At 37.3% G+C, this 22,124-nt stretch overlaps 1 protein-coding gene across 1 annotated transcript in view; it reads right to left on the bottom strand.

Annotated features, from left to right (window-relative positions):
* Positions 1-3,749: 3,749 nt before the first annotated feature.
* LOC122808900 (cortexin-3-like) overlaps positions 3,750-22,124 on the bottom strand; it is a 139,609-nt gene continuing 121,234 nt past the window's right edge. Inside the window, exon 4 of the mRNA XM_044080017.1 lies at positions 3,750-4,248. Coding sequence (XP_043935952.1) covers positions 3,938-4,171 — 234 coding nt within the window. The 5' untranslated portion in view covers positions 4,172-4,248 and the 3' untranslated portion in view covers positions 3,750-3,937. The remainder of the gene's footprint in view (positions 4,249-22,124) is intronic.

Here is a 22,124-nt window from a genome sequence, read left to right as displayed (position 1 = left end):
TACGTGGCTGGTTTCCCAGTTATTAAACTGAGGAGTAGTACCTCAGCTGAAGGTGATGTGCTGAGCGTGCTTTCAATCATAATACTTCTTAGTGTTAGCACTAATACATGCATTTAAAGGCTTGGAATTTTATGACAAAAAAGGAAAACAAATGTTAGCTGATGCCGTTCATAAACAATATCTAGATTGCTTTCTATCAAAATACTTACCAATGTTAAGTACTAATATGCACATTTAAAGGGTTGGAATTCTTAGCAAACAGAAAAAAAATGTTGGTTGATGCCATAGGTTAACAATGTAGAAGGTGTCAAGATTTTGAAGCTAACTCTTAACCATAGTGTTGGCAGGAACTGTGTGTGTGTGTGTGTGTGTGTGTGTGTGTGTGTGTGTGTGTGTGTGTGTGTGTGTGTGTGTGTGTGTATGTACACAACATTTTAAGAACTCGGAGATGGGAATAAAGGAGACACAGCATCTCTGAAGTTGTGAGGCATCAAGGGATTTTGGTTATTTGCAAACTGTAGTTACATAGGACACAGTAAACTGTGTTATTTTTGTAGTACTCTGGAAATGTAACTTTGGTGTTAAAAGGAAAAAAGACAGAATAATTACTTCAGGCCTTCATGTAAGTGTAATGTGTTGTAAGATAATCACACTGTAGCAAACTGCATGCTTACATCTTATGGTAATCATTGTAGGTTAAGTATGCTGTTTTTAAAACAGCTGAACCTTCCAAGGTGTGTGTGTGTGTGCGCGTGCGTGTGTGTGTGTGTGTCTGAATGAGTATAGAGTTATAAATGCACACACATACACACACACACACACACACACACACACACACACACACACACACACACACACACACACACACACACAGACACACACACACACACACACACACACACACACACACACGCACACACACACACAAAACATAATGTCTACAAGAATTTGAGAAAATGGGTAAACGCACATCTTTTTTTCATTTTTTATGTTCCTCTAACCATCAGTCTTGCTATCTGTAATTCCTGAGGCCTTCTTCAGTACCAGTATTTTATCAGCAACCCCCCTTCTGACCAGGACACCAAAGAGCATGGAGAATATTCTGGAATCCCGTGGAAATGGGTAGAGAAGAGCTCTAAAGGTGGAATCTAATCTGTGGTATCAGCTACTGAATAGATAGAATATTATGAATTACAGAAAATGTCCTCCTAAACATATACTTCATAGGTTCATAGATGTACACTAGGCTAATGACCATTGGGTCCCTTAAAAACCTAGCTGTGCAACCCAAATGTGACCCACAAATTTGATTTATATTTGATTTATAGGGGGTGATTTACTGAATGTCTCTGTCCATCAGACACATAGGAGCAAACCTGGGGTGAATTTCCAATTACCCATCCATTGGTCCAAATTATGCTTAAATAGGGATAAGGGGGAACTCTGCTTCACATGGATGGGAGTCTGTTCCAGAGAATGGAAATTCTCTGAGAAACATATCTGTCTTTTCAACATGTCCTATTTATGTTGCAATGGTTTATATTAAAAAAATATTATCTAATTAAAAAAATCAAATCTTCTTATGCATATTCTTAGAGTAGCCAACATATCAAATGACATTTTTTGGAAACAGATTATATTTAAACTTTTTAAACAAATTTAACTTCCTTTATGTAATTATCATTTGTGCATACCAGAGTGAGCACAAGTCAATAGAATTAAATGGTTATAAATGCTATGCTGATACTACAAGTATCGGAGACTAAAAAAATAGTATATGTTAATGTTAGTTTTGCAGAAATACTGCAGTGTTAGTCCACATTTCATTCATAACAGTTTGGTAACATAAACAATTACAGCATTAGAATTATATGTAAGGTTAACAATTCAAAATATGTGCTTCAAATCTGACATGTAAAAATCCCTATTTTCAAAAATACTTTTTTGTTTTTGAAGAGCTTAACCTGATTAATTTATTCGCAGCTTTCCAGTATTTGTGCTATAGCTTTCATTTTTCCAGTCATGACAAATTAAATTACATGCTCAGAGATAGGCATCACCTATTGTTTCATAGAAACCTTGAAAGAGTCTCCCAGTCTCCCAGATTATACATGTACTGACTTGTTTTACAACATTACATAATATAGTCCATGATATACAATGCTGTAATGTTTATCACTGCAGAACATGTGATGGCACAGTTTGTTGCAGATGATCTGTAACACTATAGACAGTACAATTTCTTCTGCTCTTTGTTCTGTATTAAATTTTCCTCCCCAGATTTAAACTTGCCAGGTTCAACTTCTTTAAAATCTTCAGTACCTATACCTATAGACACGTAAATCGTTGTATACATCAAAACGTTAAAATATTAATTCTTCAGACTTTACATCTTAAGAATTGCACTTATCTTGTAACTTTCATGGTAACGTCTTACTTTTTATGTCAACTGTTCTTTTGTGATGCTTAATTGGAATGCCTAGTTTCTCTGTTACCTATCTACTGCTATATTTATTCTTCACCTTTTACTGTTTTCTCATCCATCATGACTCATCTGGAAATGAACAGTTACCAAGTCAGCATGTTTTCATAGCTAAATAAAATACATAAACAGGAAGTGTATGAAAATCACTTAACAAGGGCAAAGTCTTAGCAAATCACTTATAAGAAAACGTAGTTAGTAAAATTTAGGACACAGTCACCTAAAACTGAGTTAAGTGTTATGATTTAATTTTTTTATTAAGACCAATCTATGAAGGCAACTAGACTGTTCCAAAAATGTTAAAATAATTATATTAACAGCAAGCAAGTATGAGACAAAATGGTCTCCCAAGCTAGAAAAGTATTAATAAAACCATCTTTGTTGATTAGATGGTGATATGCTTTTTAAATAGTACATATAAACTACAAGTATAGCAGCACCAGATTTTTAAAGTGAAGATTGACCCTCACACTTACAGGATTTTTGATTAGTTTTGGAGTACCATGTATCAAAGAATGGCTTGATAAACAACTTAATACTGCCACTTCATCATGTGGGTAATCAAGAGATGGAATACTTATGCAAAAATGTATATACATATATATATATATATATATATATATATATATATACACACACACACACACACACACACACACACACACACACACACACACACACACACATATATATATATATATATATATATATATATATATATATATATATATTTATTTATTTATTTATATATGTATATGTATATACATGGGTCTACTTCAGAATGTCGACCATTCAGAAGGCCGACTTTCATATGGCTGACACCACATGATCGACATTCCGAAAGACCAACATCCTAAAATAGCACCATTTACCTACCTGTAAACACAGTAAAACTGTGTTATGCAGGGAGGCAAGCCCCCCCTGCTGCTTAAATATTCTCACTCTGAGATCTCACTACAGTGTAGAAAAGGGGAATCTCCCAGTCCCGCACTGTAGCGGGATCTCAGCTCTCATTTGTCAGCCTTTCAAACATTCGCTCATATCATGTCGGCCATATGAGTTTAGAACATTTGAAAGTTCGAACAAATGAAGGGCTCCCATATACACACACACACACATATATATATATATATATATATATATATATATATATATATATATTTGAAAGAGTATTTTCAAATTAAGAAGTAACATGGGGTGATTGTTCAAATTTATGGAGCTGCTGTTAAAATTAAGTAATTATGTTGTCATTTTTTTAGAGATATGCTGAAAAGATCCACTGTAAGTTTATTCAAGAGCTTATATTTTTCTGTAACTTTTACAACAGGTTTTGAAATTGTAGGTAGTATAATTGGAGGGATTCCAAAATGAGTAAAACTGTGATATTGTTTGTTCAGGTAGGGCCTTCAGGATTTCAGAGTTATACAGATTATTTCTCCTGCGTCCATGCTTGGCTCATGCCAGCCGATAATCAAAAGTATCTTTCTCCATGTAGTCTGTCCATGTTGAAGAAGGCATACTTCTGTAAGGATCAAGGAGTATCCGAAAACATCGAACAATAAGCAGTCCCAAGAAAATAAAAAGGAAAAAAACAAAGACAAAGGCAGCCTTCTGTTCCATAGTCAGTGATGATCCAGTTAACCCTGTTCCTGAAGCAGAAAGTGTGGTGCTTAAAATATCCTCAGTCATGGCTGTTGAGTCAGAGCTTCATTTTCTACAACCATTGATTTCTAATGTGCCCTTTTCCTTTTAGAGTATGTAGGTACCTGTAAATTAAAAAGAAAAAAATGTGTTTGAGTGTTGTCATACCTTTATTTACCTTACATTCTCTTTATTTCATACTCATCAGTGCTGGAGAATTATATTTAATTGTTACCCTACACGTACACAGATCAAACTACTTATGCCATAGATGTTTTAGGATCCTGAAAAATTTACATTATATACACACACACACACACACACACACACACACACACACACACACACACACACACACACACACACACACATACATGCCTCTCACACCAAGTGTTCCCTTGTGGACAATTGGTACTAATTGTCATTTCACCTATTGGAATGTGGGAAGGAAACCACAGATACTGCCAAAAAAACATGTGGACAGAGGGAAGACATGCAGAATCTATACAGAAAGCAAATCAGCTGGATACACTGAACCAGAAAAGAAGCACCGTGAGACAACATGCTTAACCACTGCTCTATCCAATGTAGATGTCTGAAATACAATCTAGTGATAAAATCCAATGGTATAGGCTTTGATGCTAAAGACATGGCTACTGTATGAATCAGAAACAATTTTAGAAGATTAAATAAAGGTGGGAATTAAAATTAGAATTTGGAGGCAATATTTTACTTTTCACAAAGATTTAGAAGCATCCTTGCTGTACACAAACAAGAATACTGTCTCCTAAGGATCAAAAAATATTCTGGAGCATTCCTACAAAAAAATCAGAAAATATCATTGTCTGACCAAGTAATACTTTAGCACATAACTGAGATATGATAACATTATCTAACTTCAAAATACTTTAGCACATTACTGAGGTACGGTTACATTATCCGATCTCATAATACTTTAGCACATTACAGAGATGGTTACATCGTCTGATCACATAATACGTTAGCACATTACTGAGGTATGGTTAAATTGTCTGATCTCATAATACTTCAGCACATTACTGAGGCATGGTTATATTGTCTGACCTCATAATACTTTAGCACATTACTAACATATTATTACATTGTCTGATCTCATAATACTTTGGCATGTTACTAATGCATTGTTACACTGTCTGATCTCATAATACTTCAGCACATTACAAAGGTATGGTTACACTGTGTGATCTCATAATAAATTAGCACATTACTGAGATGGTTACATCGTCTGATCTCATAATACATTAGCACATTACTGAGGTATGGTTACATTGTTTGATCTCAAAATACTTTATCGCACTATTAAGGTATGGCTAAATTTTCTGATCGCATAAGACTTTAGCAGACCACTGAGGTATGGTCAAAAAGCAAATAAAGGAAGATAAAGCCCAATATTATCAGTCTGCCCTAAACTCCTCCTATCACAACCCTAAGCAGTTCTGGTCCACAATAAACTTCATTCTCCACCAGGTAAATTAGCCCCCCCACCTACCACTCCCCCTTCCTCCAGCAGTAGTGCTGACTCATTCAATAAACACTTTACTGAAACCATTCTGTCTTTGACTAAACAACACAACCCTCTACCCATGCTCCCTACATCACAACCAAATACTCTGCCCACACTCTTTTCTTTTTCATCAGTGCCTACCTCCTATATAAAAAACTTCTATTGAAACTTAAGCCTACAAAACTTGCATATGACAATCTCCCCTGAATACCTAAAAATACCTAAAAATAGCAGCAGAAGCCCTAGCTTATCCAATCTCTATCTTAATGAATTGGTCCTTATCAGAAAGCTATGTCCCCACACTGTGGAAAATATCCCACATCATTCCCTTCCATAAAGGTGGCTTCTCCATTGAACTTTTCTATTACCGCCCCATAGCCATCCTTTGTCCACTTTCCACTTTCCAAGATACTTGAGAAATGCATCCATTCTCAAGTCTTCGACTACCTCTTAGCTAATAACCTCCTCTCCAACACCCAGCATGGCTTCAGGCCATACCACAGCACTACTACCGCCTTGCTCTCTTTCATTAATGCTATCCTTCGTCATAGAAACAATGGCCTGTTCTCCTCTGCTATATTTCTGGATCTATCCAAGGTGTTTGATATGGTCTCACACAAACTACTAATCTCTGTTCTCTCTAACCTATCCTTTTCCCAATCAGCTTCTGATTGGTTTCACAGCTATCTAGCTGGCCACCAGCAATCAGTTGTCTGGCATAATGACCTATCTCCTCGACTTCCTGTAACACTCGGTGTTCCCCAAGGCTCCATCCTTGGTCTCCTACTATTCTCACTTTTCACCAATGATCTATACACAGCCACCAAGCATGCTTCTCTTATACAGTATGCAGATGACTCCACCCTCATCTGCTCAGCCCCAACTATAAGCCTTTTCATCTGTAGAAAACTGGCTATCTAATGCCCAGTTATTATTCAAACCGAGCAAGACTAAACTCCTTATCTTCCAACCCACTAAATCTAACCCAATTATCCCTCACTTTAATATTCTAGCCAAAGACAATACCATCATCTCCTCAACAGAACATACCAAACTACTTGGTGTTGAGATTGATAACAATCTCAGATTTGACACTCACATTTCCTCTTACCATAAAAAGGTTCACAAAAAAACTAGGAGCATTGTACAGAAACAAACAATTCCTCACCAAGACAGCCAGAATTTCTGCTGCCAATTCCCACCTAAACTCCACTTTACTCTACGCCTCTCCTATACTTACCTACCTTAGACAAACAGACCTAAACAAGCTCAAGGCTTGCTACAATAAAATTGCTAAGTTTGCCACTGGTGCATCTTATTGCAGCCACCACTGTATCTCACTTAGAGAACTTGACTGGCTTGAACTCCCTCAACTTTTTCACCTGAATCAACTCTCCCTTGCCCACAAGTTAGCAAACCATCCTCTTAAAGTCCAATCCCTTCAAAACCTTCTCCAACCCTACTGCTCCACTAGACCTCTATGCTCCAGCAGCAAAAATCTACTTCTAGTGACCAAACCCAATAATTCAGCAGGAGAAGCACTATTCTCCTGCATCATATACCCCTCCCCATAACCACACTACCTTCTTCCAATCACTTCAAGACTGCACCAAAAACTCACTTAAAAAGTCTCTGGTTACGCACATGCACAAATCCTGACTAGTAGGCCTCCTTTTACCTCCCCTTCATCTCCCCTCCCCTAGCCACCATGCCTCACACCATCTGATTATTGCATTTCTTTCTCTGCCGGCTCTGGCTCACCCTTTACTCTCCCCTTCCCTCCTCACTCAATCTCTCAGACCTGTTATAACATGCTTAACAACCTCACTTCATCTCAACTCCAAATACATATCCAACTGACTTACACCTAGCTTCCTCTCACTACCATGTATACTACTCACTCAGTCTCCTCTCTTACTCCTCTGTCTTCCACTTCCATCCCATTAGCCCTTCTAGCTTGTTCCACCTTCATGTGGAGCTTCTAGTTTATATCTGCTTGAGTTTAGTACAATATTTGTATATAAGATTTAGGTATATGAGTTTAGAACAGTATCTGTTTGAGCTTAGTACTATCTGTATATACATCTTATTCCTAGCCTTTGGCTAGCTATTGGTATATCTGTTCATTACTATGTTTCATATTGTATGTATAGCTAATGTTTGCTGCAGTATGTATTATTAGCTATTATATGTATATTCAATTGTTCTTCATGTACTCTGCTGCTCATTTATTGTTCTGTGGAGCTTTTCTCCCTGGGCCTCCACTGAAAAAGAACATGTGTCCAGTTGCAATTTCCTGGTAAACAAATGTAAATAAATAAATAAACAAATAAATAAATAATTAATAGGGTTCATGTTGATCCATCAAAGGGGGTTTTGATGAATGGAAATAAACCAAAATAGTTTGTGAAAACCATTTTTTCCAGGGGGCAAGCCCCCCCTGTACCCCCACATCCTCTGGAATTATATATACCACCTTCAAGGTTACACAACAGTTTCTTTGCGTTCACTGAAATGGCCTTCAACAGACTGGTATGCTCCCATCTAACCATGCCTTGCAAACTCTTAGTGCAAGAAATCTGGACAAAGCCTTAAATAATGGGTGAGGAAAGACCCAAAAAATAGGGACAGATTTTAAACATTGCTCTTATAAACTCAGAAAGTTGACAGAATAACAAGATTTGTGTTACCATGCATTGTCTGAACGATATGGAGTCTGAAACTCAACTATATGTTATTTGGTCATTGATCCTCATTGATTTGCCTGAAAACCACAACTTTTATGAGAAACAGATCAAAAATATGAGGCAAAAGTCTTGATGTACTGTGAAAATCTGGATAGTTGAGAGGTATGCATCTAACCTCATAATACTTTATCAAATTACTGAAGTATGCTTGTTGTTGTTGTGTCTTTCGGCTTTCCCGGTTAGGGGTCGCCACAGCAGAACTCCGGTCTGCTAATGATTGGCAGTAGATTTTTACGTGCTGAGTTGCCGGCCCTGACACACAACCTTCAACGAAGGTACGCCCATTCATGCATGTCTCCACACAGAAGACGCTCTAGCTGAGAATCAAACAGGATGTCTTACTGTGAGGCGACAATGCTGCCGCAGCACCACCACCGCAGTAAATTACTGAGGTATGGTGACATACCAAAATGTGGCAAAAAGCAGTGGTGGTTCCTAACCATACAATTGATATGTTTGGGAGTTTATTTTGGATCTGTGGAATTAATGGCTCATTAGTTTGATATGTTTACTTTGTAAAATAATGGAAAATATAATAATGATGATGTCCCAGGAAGAAGCGGAAAACTTTTTGCTTCTCAATCAAGTTATTGACAGTTTAACATAGGGAAGGCAAAATAACTGAAAGCTGCATGTATTAGCACAGAGGAGGACCAGCAGAACCCGTGGCAGCAAGGTATTGCATGATCTGTTTCCCAGTAAGGAATAACTGTGATACTGGAGTTCCAAAATCTGAGAAAGAATCAACCCACTAGGCATAGAACAATGCAACTCCTGGCACATCTAAACTTTGATTCAAAGTCTGAAGTAACATCTTCTTTCTTCTGCAGACAGGGGGGTAGCAATAACTGAAGCTGCCTGCTGTGGAGTCTTCTATGGTTTTTGGTCTCAGAATCTTGATTTCTTCTTTATTATGTTTGGTGCTATCAAGAGCCACTGTCTCTAGGATGCTCCAGTCTTATATTGCAAGTCCATTTTCCTATTATCAGTGTGCCTTTTAATAGAAAATACGTCACTGGCATTTTAAGAGATTTTGTATAGTGCTAGCCTTCAATGCTGGCACTAGTAGTGCTGATATAAGGCCATTCTGGTCTGCTGAAGCACCCTACATAGTATTATTGAATCAGGTAATGTTTTTCTTTTTAGCAACCTTTGCAGGGTCCTTTTTGATAGGTATACTACTACTATTGTATGCAGCAATACACACCTAGGACATATTCATTTTTTGATAAGGACATGCCATTGTGTCATAACTGGTAATTTGATAGTAAATTATTCTTTCCAGATTTTACACACTATTTTTGATTATCTTCATCATATCTCTAATCTATCCCCAGGAAGTCCTTTCACTAAAGGTGTTAATGTTTGATATGATAATGCAGTGGTTGAAATAGTGGCATAGGTATGAAAAGAGTGTTGAGCCTCACTCACTCAGAGTATCATCATACTCAGGGAAGCACCAGTTTTGTTGTGCCTTGCATATGTCAGTAGGGACAATCTGTTTGTGATTCTGGCAACGATTGGCTGTCCTCCAATACTGCTTAGCATTATTAGGGCCTTCCATAAAGGCATAAAGGGAACCATCATGCATGATGGATCGACACTCGAACCTTTCAAGATTCTCAGTGGAGCAAAGCAGGGGTGTGTACTGGCTCCAACACTGTTTGGAAGCTATTGTAAAGAATATGTAAATATCTAGTATAGAGGTAACTTTTTAAGCATAATCACTATGCATAGCTTTTTTATACATACAGCTGTCAAACAGGAAAATTGTAATTCCAAAGTTGCAGTGGATTTCACCTGGCAAAAGGAAGTTCAGTCAAAGCTGTAAAGATCATCCAGTACTGGATAAGATGGATTATGTCGTAAGGATCATAGCTATAGGACCTAAAAAACCAGACTGTATACAACAAAAAGATCTATATTTAGAAATATATTACAGAATACATGTGTGTGTATGTATATACACACACACACACACACACACACACACACACACACACACACACACACACATATATATATATGCATATATACTCACCCCCCCACACACACATATATACGTGTGTGTGTGTGTGTGTGTGTGTGTGTGTGTGTGTGTGTGTGTGTGTGTGTGTGTGTGTGTGTGTGTGTGTGTGTGTGTGTGTGTGTGTGTGTGTGTGTGTATGTGTGTGCGTGTGTGTATGTGTGGGTGCGTGTGTGTATGTGTGGAATTACCACCACCAACTGAAAAAAAAAAATCAAAACTCATCTAATGGCATGCATACACACATAGCTAAGGAGTATAATAACAGAAACAACAAAAATATAAATTTTTGTAGGGGAGGAGTTGATTAATTAGGCTTGTGATGAAGCTATCTATCTAGCTACCTACCTATTGTAAGAATGAACATCAAAAATAATGAACACAAAATAACTGAAAAATGTATTGAAAAAATAAAACCAAACAGTGAAATGACTAAACTGTAAACCATGAAAATAAATTGCTTGTGCAGGGGACAGCTTCCTGTGCTCCCCATATAATGGGGGGGGGGTTCCACACTCCTTAAACTTATCAACTTCATAGTCACCCAACTTTAAAGAGAACAATACCATAAAATACCCCCACCCTTACCTCCCCCCCACCTAGACTCTTAACCAAACTATCCTACTGCCACTACTAACCACAGTCAGAATTAGCTAGTTGTCTTTACATACTTTAAAATCTTGTCTGACAACTTTGTTACTAATATTATAAACGGCAAAAAACTATCTTAACTTGCAACATTTACTGTATATACTGTTGATAATCAGTCTTGTTATTGTATTAAAGCCAACAACCTGTAATGTTGTTTACTACTGCTGCAACTTTGTATCTCTATCATGTACATGATGTGGAGCTTTTCTCCTTGGGCATCCACTGAAAAAGGACCTGCGTCCAGTTGGAATTTCCCGGTAAGCAAATATAAATAAAGAAGTAAATAAATAAATAAATAAAATGGGACCAAGAAGCACCCACACTTTTAAACTTCTTTGCACAAGAAATCAGTACAAAGTCAAAACCTAGATGTAATCAATCATCCAAAAATCACTAAAAACTTTTAAATGCTTTAAGATACTACTTAACTTCACTAAAAACATTAATAAGAAAACAGCTTTCATATCACCATTAACTTCAATAAATCCCATAACTGAAACTAAATTTCAGCACATATTGGCATTCACTTAAAGTGCCTTCCATCAATCTTTTGCCTCATCTAAAATTATTTTAGATGGGAGAAAAAGATTTTTTTTTCGAAAAATGAGGAACAGCAATGGGAGCTTCATATGCCCCAACTTATGCCATCATTTATATGGGAGAATTTGAGAGGCAATATATGTAATGCAATGAGTATTTTTCCCAAAATGTGGTATATTATAAAAGGTTTATTGATGACTTGATATTTGTATGCAAGGGTGAACAGAGAAGATTTTTGGAATTTATGGATTGTATTAATAATATGTTTCATAGTTTAAAATTCACATACTGATTGAATGAGAGTATTATGACATTTTTGGATGTGGAACTGTATGTGGGAGGTGACCATAGGGTTCAGTATAGACCCTATAGGAAATCTACCTCAGTTAATAATTTCCTACATGCAGACAGTATACATTCCCATCATTTGATTAGGTCATTACTCTATGGGGAATTTAGGCGTATTTATTACAATACATCAGATGTGATGTTAAGGGATGCATATCTAAATGAGGTTCAGGAGAGGTTGAAGGTACGAGGGTACTCGGAATCTATCTTGTTAGAATCTAGAAAAAAGGTTTTGAAAAATGAGTTTTTCTGACATATTATGGTAGATTCAGGGGTGATTATGGGGAAAGATGTGAGATTTAATAATAGAGAGGACAAATTGTTTTTTGTGACAGATTTTTTCCCACTTTCGACAATTGTGGAAAGGGTAGTTAGAGAATCTTGGTACGTGGTATGTGAAGATTTAACTATTGCATAATTGTTTCCAAAACATGTCACATTTTCATATGGTAGAGATAGGAACTTAAAAGAAATGTTAAGTGGAGATGGGTTGAGAAACAGACAAGGTGGCAGAGTGGGCACATATACTTCTGGTAACTGTTCAGTATGTAACAGGGTAAAAAATCTAGATGGATAGAAGATCAATGGTAGGAAGTATAAAGCTAGAGAATTTTACAATTGTAACTCCTTAGGGGTGGTGTACATCATAGGGTGTGGGTGCCAAAATGTTAGATGGTATGTCAGACAAACTAAGAGAAAAGTGAAGATTAGAATAATGGAACATTTGGGTGATATTAGATGCCAAAACTTGAATAGTCCAGTAGCTAACCATTTTGTTTCTGCACACGGGGGATCAGAGAACACCTTGTTTTTTAGTGTAAAGGTCCGGCCATTTTTGGATCAAGGGGGAAATTTTAGGGAAGCACTTAATAGTTTAGAGTGCAGGATGATCATCAGTTATAAAATACTTTTCCCAAGGGGCATGAATTTGGATATTAATCTAACTTTATAAATAGATTTTATGCATTTTACAAAGTTTTGTGTGATATGTAGTGTTTTTGTATATTAGTAAATGAAATCAGTATATATAAAAAATAAATAGAATCTTAATTGGTTAAGTAATTGTGCAATTGATGGGTAGGGGCACTTATTTGTATACATTGGACCAGTTTTTACTATTGCAATATTCCTGAGAAGGCGAAAAGCTGAGGTACCAGAATAAAGTTGAGTTACAGATCCATGAGGCAAAGCTGGTTTATTTCTTGTGTTTTTTATACATTTTCCTGGTGTTTAGAAAATACAATCTTTACACCTTCACAGACATTCAACCTTATGAGCATTCACACAAAATTACTACAATCATATGGTTCCCCTTCAGAAGGTCGAATGGCTGAAATCTCGAAATGCATATGGCCAAAGCCATATGCTCGAATTTCAGAAGCTTGACCTTCTGAAAGGGAAGCAAAAAAACAAAACAAAACACAAAACAATGTTTCTGCAGGGGGGCAAGCCCCCCTGCACCCCCCACACCCCCGCTACTTATTTATTCCAACTCTGAGATCGCACTACAGCACAGAAAGGTAAAGCTCCCGTTCTGCGCTGTATGCCGATCCCCATTCAGAAGGTCGAGTTCCTGAAATTTCGAGCATATGGTCCCGAGCATATGCATTTTGAGATTTCAGCCGTTCGACCTTCTGAAGGGGAACCAATCATGTATATCTATATCTGCATGTCATCTATCCGTCTGTCTAGTGGCATGTTATCTGTTGTTAGTTCAAGCAGAATATACAAATCTAACCAAATACTCCATCTTTTTCCTTTCTTCAGGCATAAACCAGGCCACTTTTCTTTCAAAATACTTTTTATTCCCTACCTATAAATAATACACAGAATATGCTTTCTTCAACCTTATTAAAAAAAAAATAAATAAATAAATAAATAAACAAAACGTTCACTAGTAGCATAATTTAAGGAATCACTATATGAAGAACAAGAAGCATAGTCCTTATAATACTATCAAAGTTATTCATTTGTTTTGTTGTAATCGGATTTCCTTCCCTATTTGCTGTTACACTCACTCTGTTTCTTTCCCAGTTTGGGCACACACAGAGTAGATTACCATTCCATTCTAGGCCTGTTGTCTATGTACTTCATCCTGCTGTTATAACACTCTAGAGGCTGTCTCAAACAGCCACATGTGAGGTGCTTCAACACACACTCTGCTTAAAAAATAGCCTGCAGTACCTCTGTATTATAGGGCAGTAAAGAACTGTATTGGCACTGCCGTTGTGGGATATTCAGTTCAGGTTTAGTTGCCAGACCTATCCTGATTGCACCTGAGTGTGGTGCCTCGGGACTTCTTACTGTTAGTTTTAACCTTTTCCCTTCCACTGTTTATATGCCCCTCCCCAGTTTGGGTGCAGAGGCTGTTAGCTGAGTGATCACATTAGCCCAGGCTAATGCGAGGTCCACCCATCTGCCTTGAAGGACAACGTGATTTTTTGAGCTCTGTTAAGACAGGTTCCTTTTGATTTGGTTTAATTTTTGTATTTTCTTCTTTAGCTCCTCAAACTGCTTCTCCTGATTTGGACATCTACTGTGGTGCATGGTATCCTCAAGATAGGAGACTGTGGCAGGGCTAACCAGTTGACAGTGTAAAAATATGGCTCTAGGTGATCCAATCATTTTGACTAATGTCACCAAATGGTCATGGGTATTTGCCAGTGATAATTGGGTTAAAGACCCAACCTACTCTGACCTATGCCAGTGACCCTTGCTCTGTGGGGTGGGTGTATGTGCCCCTGTTGGCCAGTGTGTGCCTGCTATAAAGGCCAGCAGCCCTGGGTCAATAAACTACTGTCTGGCTGGTGTACAGTTGCCCAGCTTAGGTTACCTGGGATAGCTCTATTGGGTGAAAGTTGGATATAAAACCGATCAACCTGTCAAACATGAACTAAGAATTGCTACCCTCAATGTAGCTTCACTAACAGGGAGCAGCTTACATAATGGTAAGGAGAAGACTGGACATCCTATCTAATGATGACAGGGCAGAGCAGCAAAGCCCCTTGGCTTGGAAATCTGAGTCTTGTACTCAAGAGGAGGGCAGACTAGAAATGGTATGAAAATTGTGGTTAGGCAGAGGCTTCAGAAGACAGTGAGGAATGTCATCAGAATTAGTGACAGACGCATGGCAATCAGACTACAGTGTAAGGATAGGGCAGTATTAATAATCTCAGCCTTTGTCCCACATCAGGGTTGTGATAGTGAAGAAAAGAATGCATTCAGACAGCAGTTGCAGGACCTATTAGATAAAGAAGGAGCAGTAGGTATTGGTGTTGATAATGGGTGAATTGAATGCACATATCAGGGCAGACAGAGCAGGATATGAGGACTGCCTGGGTTTATATCGGTGGGTCAGCAGAAATAATGAATGAGATGTCATTCTAGACTGCTGTCAGGTAAATGGCTTGATGGTGGCCAAATCATGTTTCAGCAAGAGAGAGACAGTCACAAAATCACATAAGAGAGCAGCCAACATGCAAATCAGGTAGACTTCCTCCTAGTAAGAAAAAGGCACTGGGGCAGAATCAGGGATTGCAGTCATTCCCTGTCAGTCGGCTATAGAATAAACCATTGGTTGCCACAATCAGCTACTAGCAGTGATCAGAGAAGGCTCTAAGGTCAACAGAGGCCAGGCTGAAGACCAGGAAGTTTACTGGAGGGAAAGCATAACAGTTCAAAGAATTACTCAGGGATCTAACTCCTCAAGAAGAAGAGGAAATAGATAGAGCTGAAGAAGAATGGCATCACCTCAAAATGTCATGTTTGAGGACCACAGAACAGATACATGCTCAAGATAGTGATGAAAATATGGTAGATAAGGATTTGGTACTGGAATGGAGAAGTCCGGGAAGTCATCAAAGTAAGGAAGTAGTGCAAGAAAAAGTGGGCAATAGAAAAGACAGACCAGGCTAGGAAGGAATACTGGTTGACTAACAAAAAAGCTAAGAGAAGAGTTGCAGTAATAAAGAACAAGGCATCAGAAGCACTCTACTAGCTTCTGGAAAGTGACTCGTTAGATGGCACAAATAAACTGTACCAGGTTGCAAGGCAAAGACAGAAAAATAAAGAAGACAGTTAAAAACCTTTCATAAGGTATGCTAGCAACAACCTGCTCACCAGTCTGCAGGTCATCAAAGGCAGATGGAAGGAGTACTTCCAGTAGCTTCTGAATGAAGAAAACCACACAGAAGCTTTGCTACCCCAGACACAGCCTACAATGGAAGAAGAGGAAGAGTCCACCAATGAAGAAAATGAATGAAGAAAAGTACTATGGAAAATGAAGTCAGGCAAAGCAGTATGCTCAGATGAGGTCACAGCAGATATGATCAAGATATTGGGTTAGATGAGGTAAAATGGCTCCTGAGAGTACTCATAAAAGTATGGAGAAAAAGGTGTATCCAAGATGACTGGAGAATTAGCATAGCAGTGCCAGTATACAAGAACAAAGGGGACATCTACAACTGTGGGCAGAATAGAGGTATCAAACACCTGGCACACTGCATGAAAGTTCTACAGAGGGTGATTGATAAATAAATATGCAGAGTAGTAGAAGGTAAGATGAGAGAGGAGCAGTTTGGATTCAAATCAGGATGCAGCACAACTGGCCTGATGTTTACAGTGAGACAGATAGTTGAGAAGAAGCTGGAAATCTGATTATCCCTAGACTTGGCTGATTTGGGCAGTCCTGTTGTGGTTCAAAGCCTAGAAACATTTTTGAATTAGTGCAGGGTCTGTACAAGGACTCAATTACTCAAGTATCAACAGTGTTCAGTTTCACAGAGGGGTTCCTACTCAGAGTGGGTATGCAAAAGGATTCAGCTCTGAGCCCACTGCTGTTCATACTGATGATGGACTACATTAACAAACAGGTCAGAGGGGACAGCTCAACAAAGCTGCTGTATACAGGTGATGTGGCATTACAGACAGACTCTAAAGAACAACTTCAGCAAAGGATAGGTGAACCGATTGCAAAACTGAAGGCACATGTGGTGAAACGGGCTACAGATAAGACAGTTGAAATCAGAAGAAGATGAGAATTGAGAAAGAAGGGAAAATAGTGGAACAGGTTAACAGCTTCAAATTTCTAGGAGGGGTGGTTGAGGAGAAAGGAAGTCTGAATAATGAAGTCAAAGCTAGAATCAGAGTGGCTGCACCCATCTGGCACTGAGTGTCAGGGATAGTGTATGACAGAATATTGGTAAAGACACTGAAAAGTAAGTTATACAAAACAGTGGTGTGACCAGTACTACTACATGGTACAGAAGCCTGGGCAGTAAAAGCAGAGCAGTTGAAGAAGCTAGAGGTAATGGAGATGAAGTGCCTGAGATGGGTGGTAGGATACATACTGTGGAACAGATGAGGAAATGAGGGCATAAAAGCAGAAGTCAAAGTAGCTCCAATTGCAGAAAAGGTGAATGAGAACAGATTACAGTGGTTCAGTTACATGTGCAGAAAAGCAGAAGCCAAACTGGTGAAGACGGTTTAGGACAGATAGGAAGAAGGCAAGAGGAAATTAAAGCATCCAGCAAAGAGGTGGTTGGACTGTGTAAGAGAAGACCTGTGACAGTCAGGAATGAGTGCCAAAGAAGGGACGATAGTGGCATTAAATAGAAACAGAAAGAGAGGATGACAGTTGACATGACAACCAGACTCCATGTAGAAAATAGGAAAAAGGGGGTTGTTGATAATGATGATGTTCAGAAACCATCTCCTCCAGTTTTATTATCTGTCCTTTTTATTTAACATTACCATCTGGCTATGGCTTTTGCAGTTCTCCATTTATAGTTATAATGGCTTCTGTAACATTCTATACTTCTCTGATCTCCTTAAAAGAGGTCAGACTGTTTTGAAATTTCCTCTTTCAAAACCATAATTGTTTTGAAAATTTGCCTCTTTCAAAACCATAACATCAAGATTAGGTTTTGACATTTGAAACAAAGTGTTGTTTGAGCATTCTTTGTACTTTTAGGGCAGAAATTAAAAAGTTCAAGTAAAACCATGAGCTTTTCTTACCGTATCTTATTTGTTGCTTGTTGTTCTTGGTTGGCCATTTGCTCTGCAGTCATATTCTCTGCAAATGCCTCCATTACCTTTTCTATATGTTCTTTCAACTTGATAAGTAAATTCTGCTCTCAAACTTTATTTATTTCAGCTAATTTGGAATCATTGAAGTAAAGACAGAGTCCAGTCAGCACAGCAGAATATAACACAGCCACTTTATTAAAACAATAAACAAAATAAAAACTAAAAGATAAGTGCTTTCATGCCCATCACAGGTGCTTCATCAGATCTACTGTTAATTAACTAAGAAGCATTTGAATACACTGTAGCACACTTCAACGAGATAGGCCTCTTGATCTCAGAACAGGTTTCAAAGGTACAGTGCCATTTAAACCTCTGTAGCGATCTACTTGTAACTCTAAAATCCATTTGGTTTCTATGCACTCAGTTCTTGTTCTGATGCCACCACCTCTAGTGTTGTGTGTAACTAAGACAAATAAAAATGAGTGGAATCATTTCTAAAACATGCTTAGCAAGAGCATTCCTTCATTTTTTCAGAATATCATTGTTATGTTCATGAATCCTGTCTTTTAATGCCTTATTAGTCTTCCCTATGCAGTAGTGGCCACATACTTTACAAGTAGCCAGGTAAACATCAAGATTAGGTTTTGACATCTGAAACAAAGTGTTGTTTGTTTGAACCTTCTTAGAATCATCATAGCAAGGTTTTAACTTCACTTTGCAGGGTTCTCTTAGAACCTTTAGAGCTAAAATCATCTCTCTCTTCACTTTGCACACCTGCTTCTGTACATCAGGAATCCTTTGATGTAAGGCACTCTCATTTTGCTGTACCAGAGCACTATTTCTAACTATACTTAGTTGATCAGCACCACTTTCTTTTGGAAAATCATGGTGATGTATCTCAGAAGAACCTAACATATTTATCGTCCATGATAGTAGCTTTATTTTCAGCATATTCGCTGTTTGTTTATTACCCCTTTTGCCCCTTGTTTTTAGTACAAGTTGTTTATAACTTTTTGATAAATCTTATCAGATTTTCTTGTCATGTTTCATAGAACAAGTGAATTTCTTTGTTTCTTTAGTACATAATTATTTCACAGGAATGAACTTTTTTCCACTGTCACAGCATTTAATTTTTTATGAACAGCACCATCATTCAAGCTTCTTTCAGAGCTTGACAACAAATCAAACCTGATGTGCAAATGGTTTTCAACAAAATACCCCTTTTATTTGTAGTAGCACTTCAGCTTGTGATTGGTTCAGTCATCACAACAAACAAGATGTGACTGGTAAATATTCAGTTCTCTGTAAATTCCTGCAGTGGCTTTTATTGCATACTCTGTACTGTAATTTTTCAGCAATTTTAGTAATACACAATTCCATCTTCTTGTCTTAGAACTCCAATCATCTTTCATTAGTAAAAATGACTCTAAAAATATCTTTGTGATCTGCTTAGCTTACTTGCCTCTTGCAAAAAATACTGTCTCTTAGAGTGAGCTTCAGTTTTTGCTTAGCAGTCACACTTTACTGATTGCATTTTGAGTGTTGATTTTTGGAGTATTACATTACTGTCATAATGGAAACCTAGATGGCAAAATTGTTTTGGCTTCAATTTCAGCTTCAGTTTTGCCATTTCCCTTAAACCCTCAGTAATTGTACAATTGTTCACATGAAGAAATGGAACTACCACCATTAAAATAAACTAACAATTAACAGAACAAGACTAACATTATTTACAGTATAACTCTGAGCACTAATTCACAGAATAAACAAGAAAACTGCAAAGAACAATAAAATTGAATGGCACTGTAATAAAAACAATACGTTTAGACATTTACAAACTACATACCCACCCAGGACACCAGCAGAATTTTGGGTTGCAGTGCAAGCATTGCAAATAGTAATCCAAATGTCCCAACAGTTTGAGTCCAAGACAAATAAAATTTTCAAAGACATTCAACAGGAATGACCAGATATACATACCACTGCAATATGATGAAAATCAACAGCAATCAGCCCAGGATATGTTCATAACACAACAGCTGATGAAGATCTCAGACATAACAATGTTGCAATTTCATCAGTTCCAAGATACACAATTCCCAATACATTACAGCAAGCTCCTGAAAACAACAAACTTTCTAATAGCATTTCTAACAATGACACAGTTCATAAAGAACCACACAGTGTCAGAAAATATGGTGGCTATAAACAGTCACCAGGGAGGCCATGACAAAATGTTACGGGTGCAACTGCAATATAAGCATGGCAACTGTAGCAGTATAGCAGAATCAGAAGAACTTTTATCTGCAATTTACAAGTTCCAAAATTCACAGATAATCATTTCCGTGCCACAAAAAGCTGCAGAATTAATCTTAATGTCTTGAATAGAAATACTAAGAACACTAACATAGAAATAAGAAAAAATATCCATCTTTCTATCTGTAGGCACTCACAACTCTGCTACCTTCAGACATGCACTGGTGAACAGAAATGCTCTACTCTATGATATCTACAACTGTGCCAACATTTTAAATACTGTAACTATAACATCATTTTCACATATTGTCTGTGTTTCATTACATCAAAAATGACTTTATCTCAGGTTCTGCAATGCTATTTTCTGTGGTCGGGTGACCTGGAGAAGAGGGAAAAGATGAGTTTATTTTTTTCTCCACATTTGTGGAACATAATAGGTAGTATGTAAATAGACTGCAATATGTGGGCAGAATTCCAATATTTAAGGTTACAGGTTCATGCAAAAACAAATGTTTTGCAATGTTTTGCAATATATAGTATTGCTGAGTGATGTGTCAAGCTGCCTTTTTTATGCTAAGATGTTTCATTTATGATGTTTTGCATCTCAACTATGTGAGACTTAGCATTTCATTATAGACCCTACCATTTTATGTTTCTGAAATGTTGGAGTCATAGCTGCTGAAATAGAAAGCTGATATGGAGGGAATTTAATTAAAAAAGAAAAGGTATTCAGAATGCGACATTTGGACACTGGGCATGTTTAATGTCTTCCTTTTTTAATAACATACAAATGTATTAAAAACTAACATCTAGTATTATAGGTGTAATATCCATCAATAGGTAATAGATTTAAATGATTAGCAATGGTAACATATTTGATCTCCTGTGTATTGTAACTTCAAAAATTTCTAAATGTAGTATGTATGGAACTAGCATAAGGGTAGAGAGAGATAGTACTTATCTATGTCTAACGATTATAAGATTCATATTTTAGGAGAAAATAACACAGAAGAGGAGAGCATTAAGGAAAAGAGAATATGGGGCTAGATGGAAGGTATACTTGGTAAACAAATTGGATGCTGGCATACCAATGTAGTAATAGTTGAGTATGAAACATAATAAGATTCTAATCTATCCATTGTATTTATATTACTATAGCAAGCTATAATTTTTTATAAGCTTCTCTCTATTATCTATATCAGAGCTGTCCAATAGTTGGCACTATGGCCACAATCCAGCCCACTGAAACATTTTATCTGGCTCTTGGTATGTCCTATAACAAACTGTTTTGAATAGACAGATACATGTTGGACAAGGTAATGTGGCTCTCCAAACATTGCCAAGTATGATAAGTGGCCATGAGTGAAAAAGGCTGGACACCCCTGATCTATGTACAGGGTCCATTTTTACAGTAATTTGATTTGTGCATTATATATGTTGAGATATCCTGTTTTCCATATCATATAACTGATGGAGCACTTTCCAACAGTTATTATCTGAAGGGCTGCAAAAAGTAGTCCAGTTCCTTGTGATTGTCTTCTTTGCAACGGTGAACATCAGTATAAGAAATAATTGAGATTTACTGCCTTTAATGGAATTAATATATAGTACTAGCCAATTGTTTTGTTAAAGTGTCTCAAATAATAATAAACAGCCTTTTCTTAAAATGTACCTAATCTGTTATAATTTACAAGTACAGGAAATATGTTCGCAGGAACCTGTGGTTCATTACCCAGCTTAGTACCTCCAATATTGAGTGACTAGACTTTAAAAGATATTCTCTAAGGATTCAGAGGTGAAAAGTAATATATCTATCTATCTATCTATCTATCTATCTATCTATCTATCTATCTATCTATATAT

The sequence above is a fragment of the Protopterus annectens genome, chromosome 8.part0 (genome assembly GCF_019279795.1).
Source record: "Protopterus annectens isolate FY-2018-M chromosome 8.part0, PAN1.0, whole genome shotgun sequence".
Lineage (NCBI taxonomy): Eukaryota > Metazoa > Chordata > Ceratodontiformes > Protopteridae > Protopterus > Protopterus annectens.
Note: the sequence above shows the minus strand (reverse complement) of the source record. Positions and strands in the feature narration are given on the sequence as shown.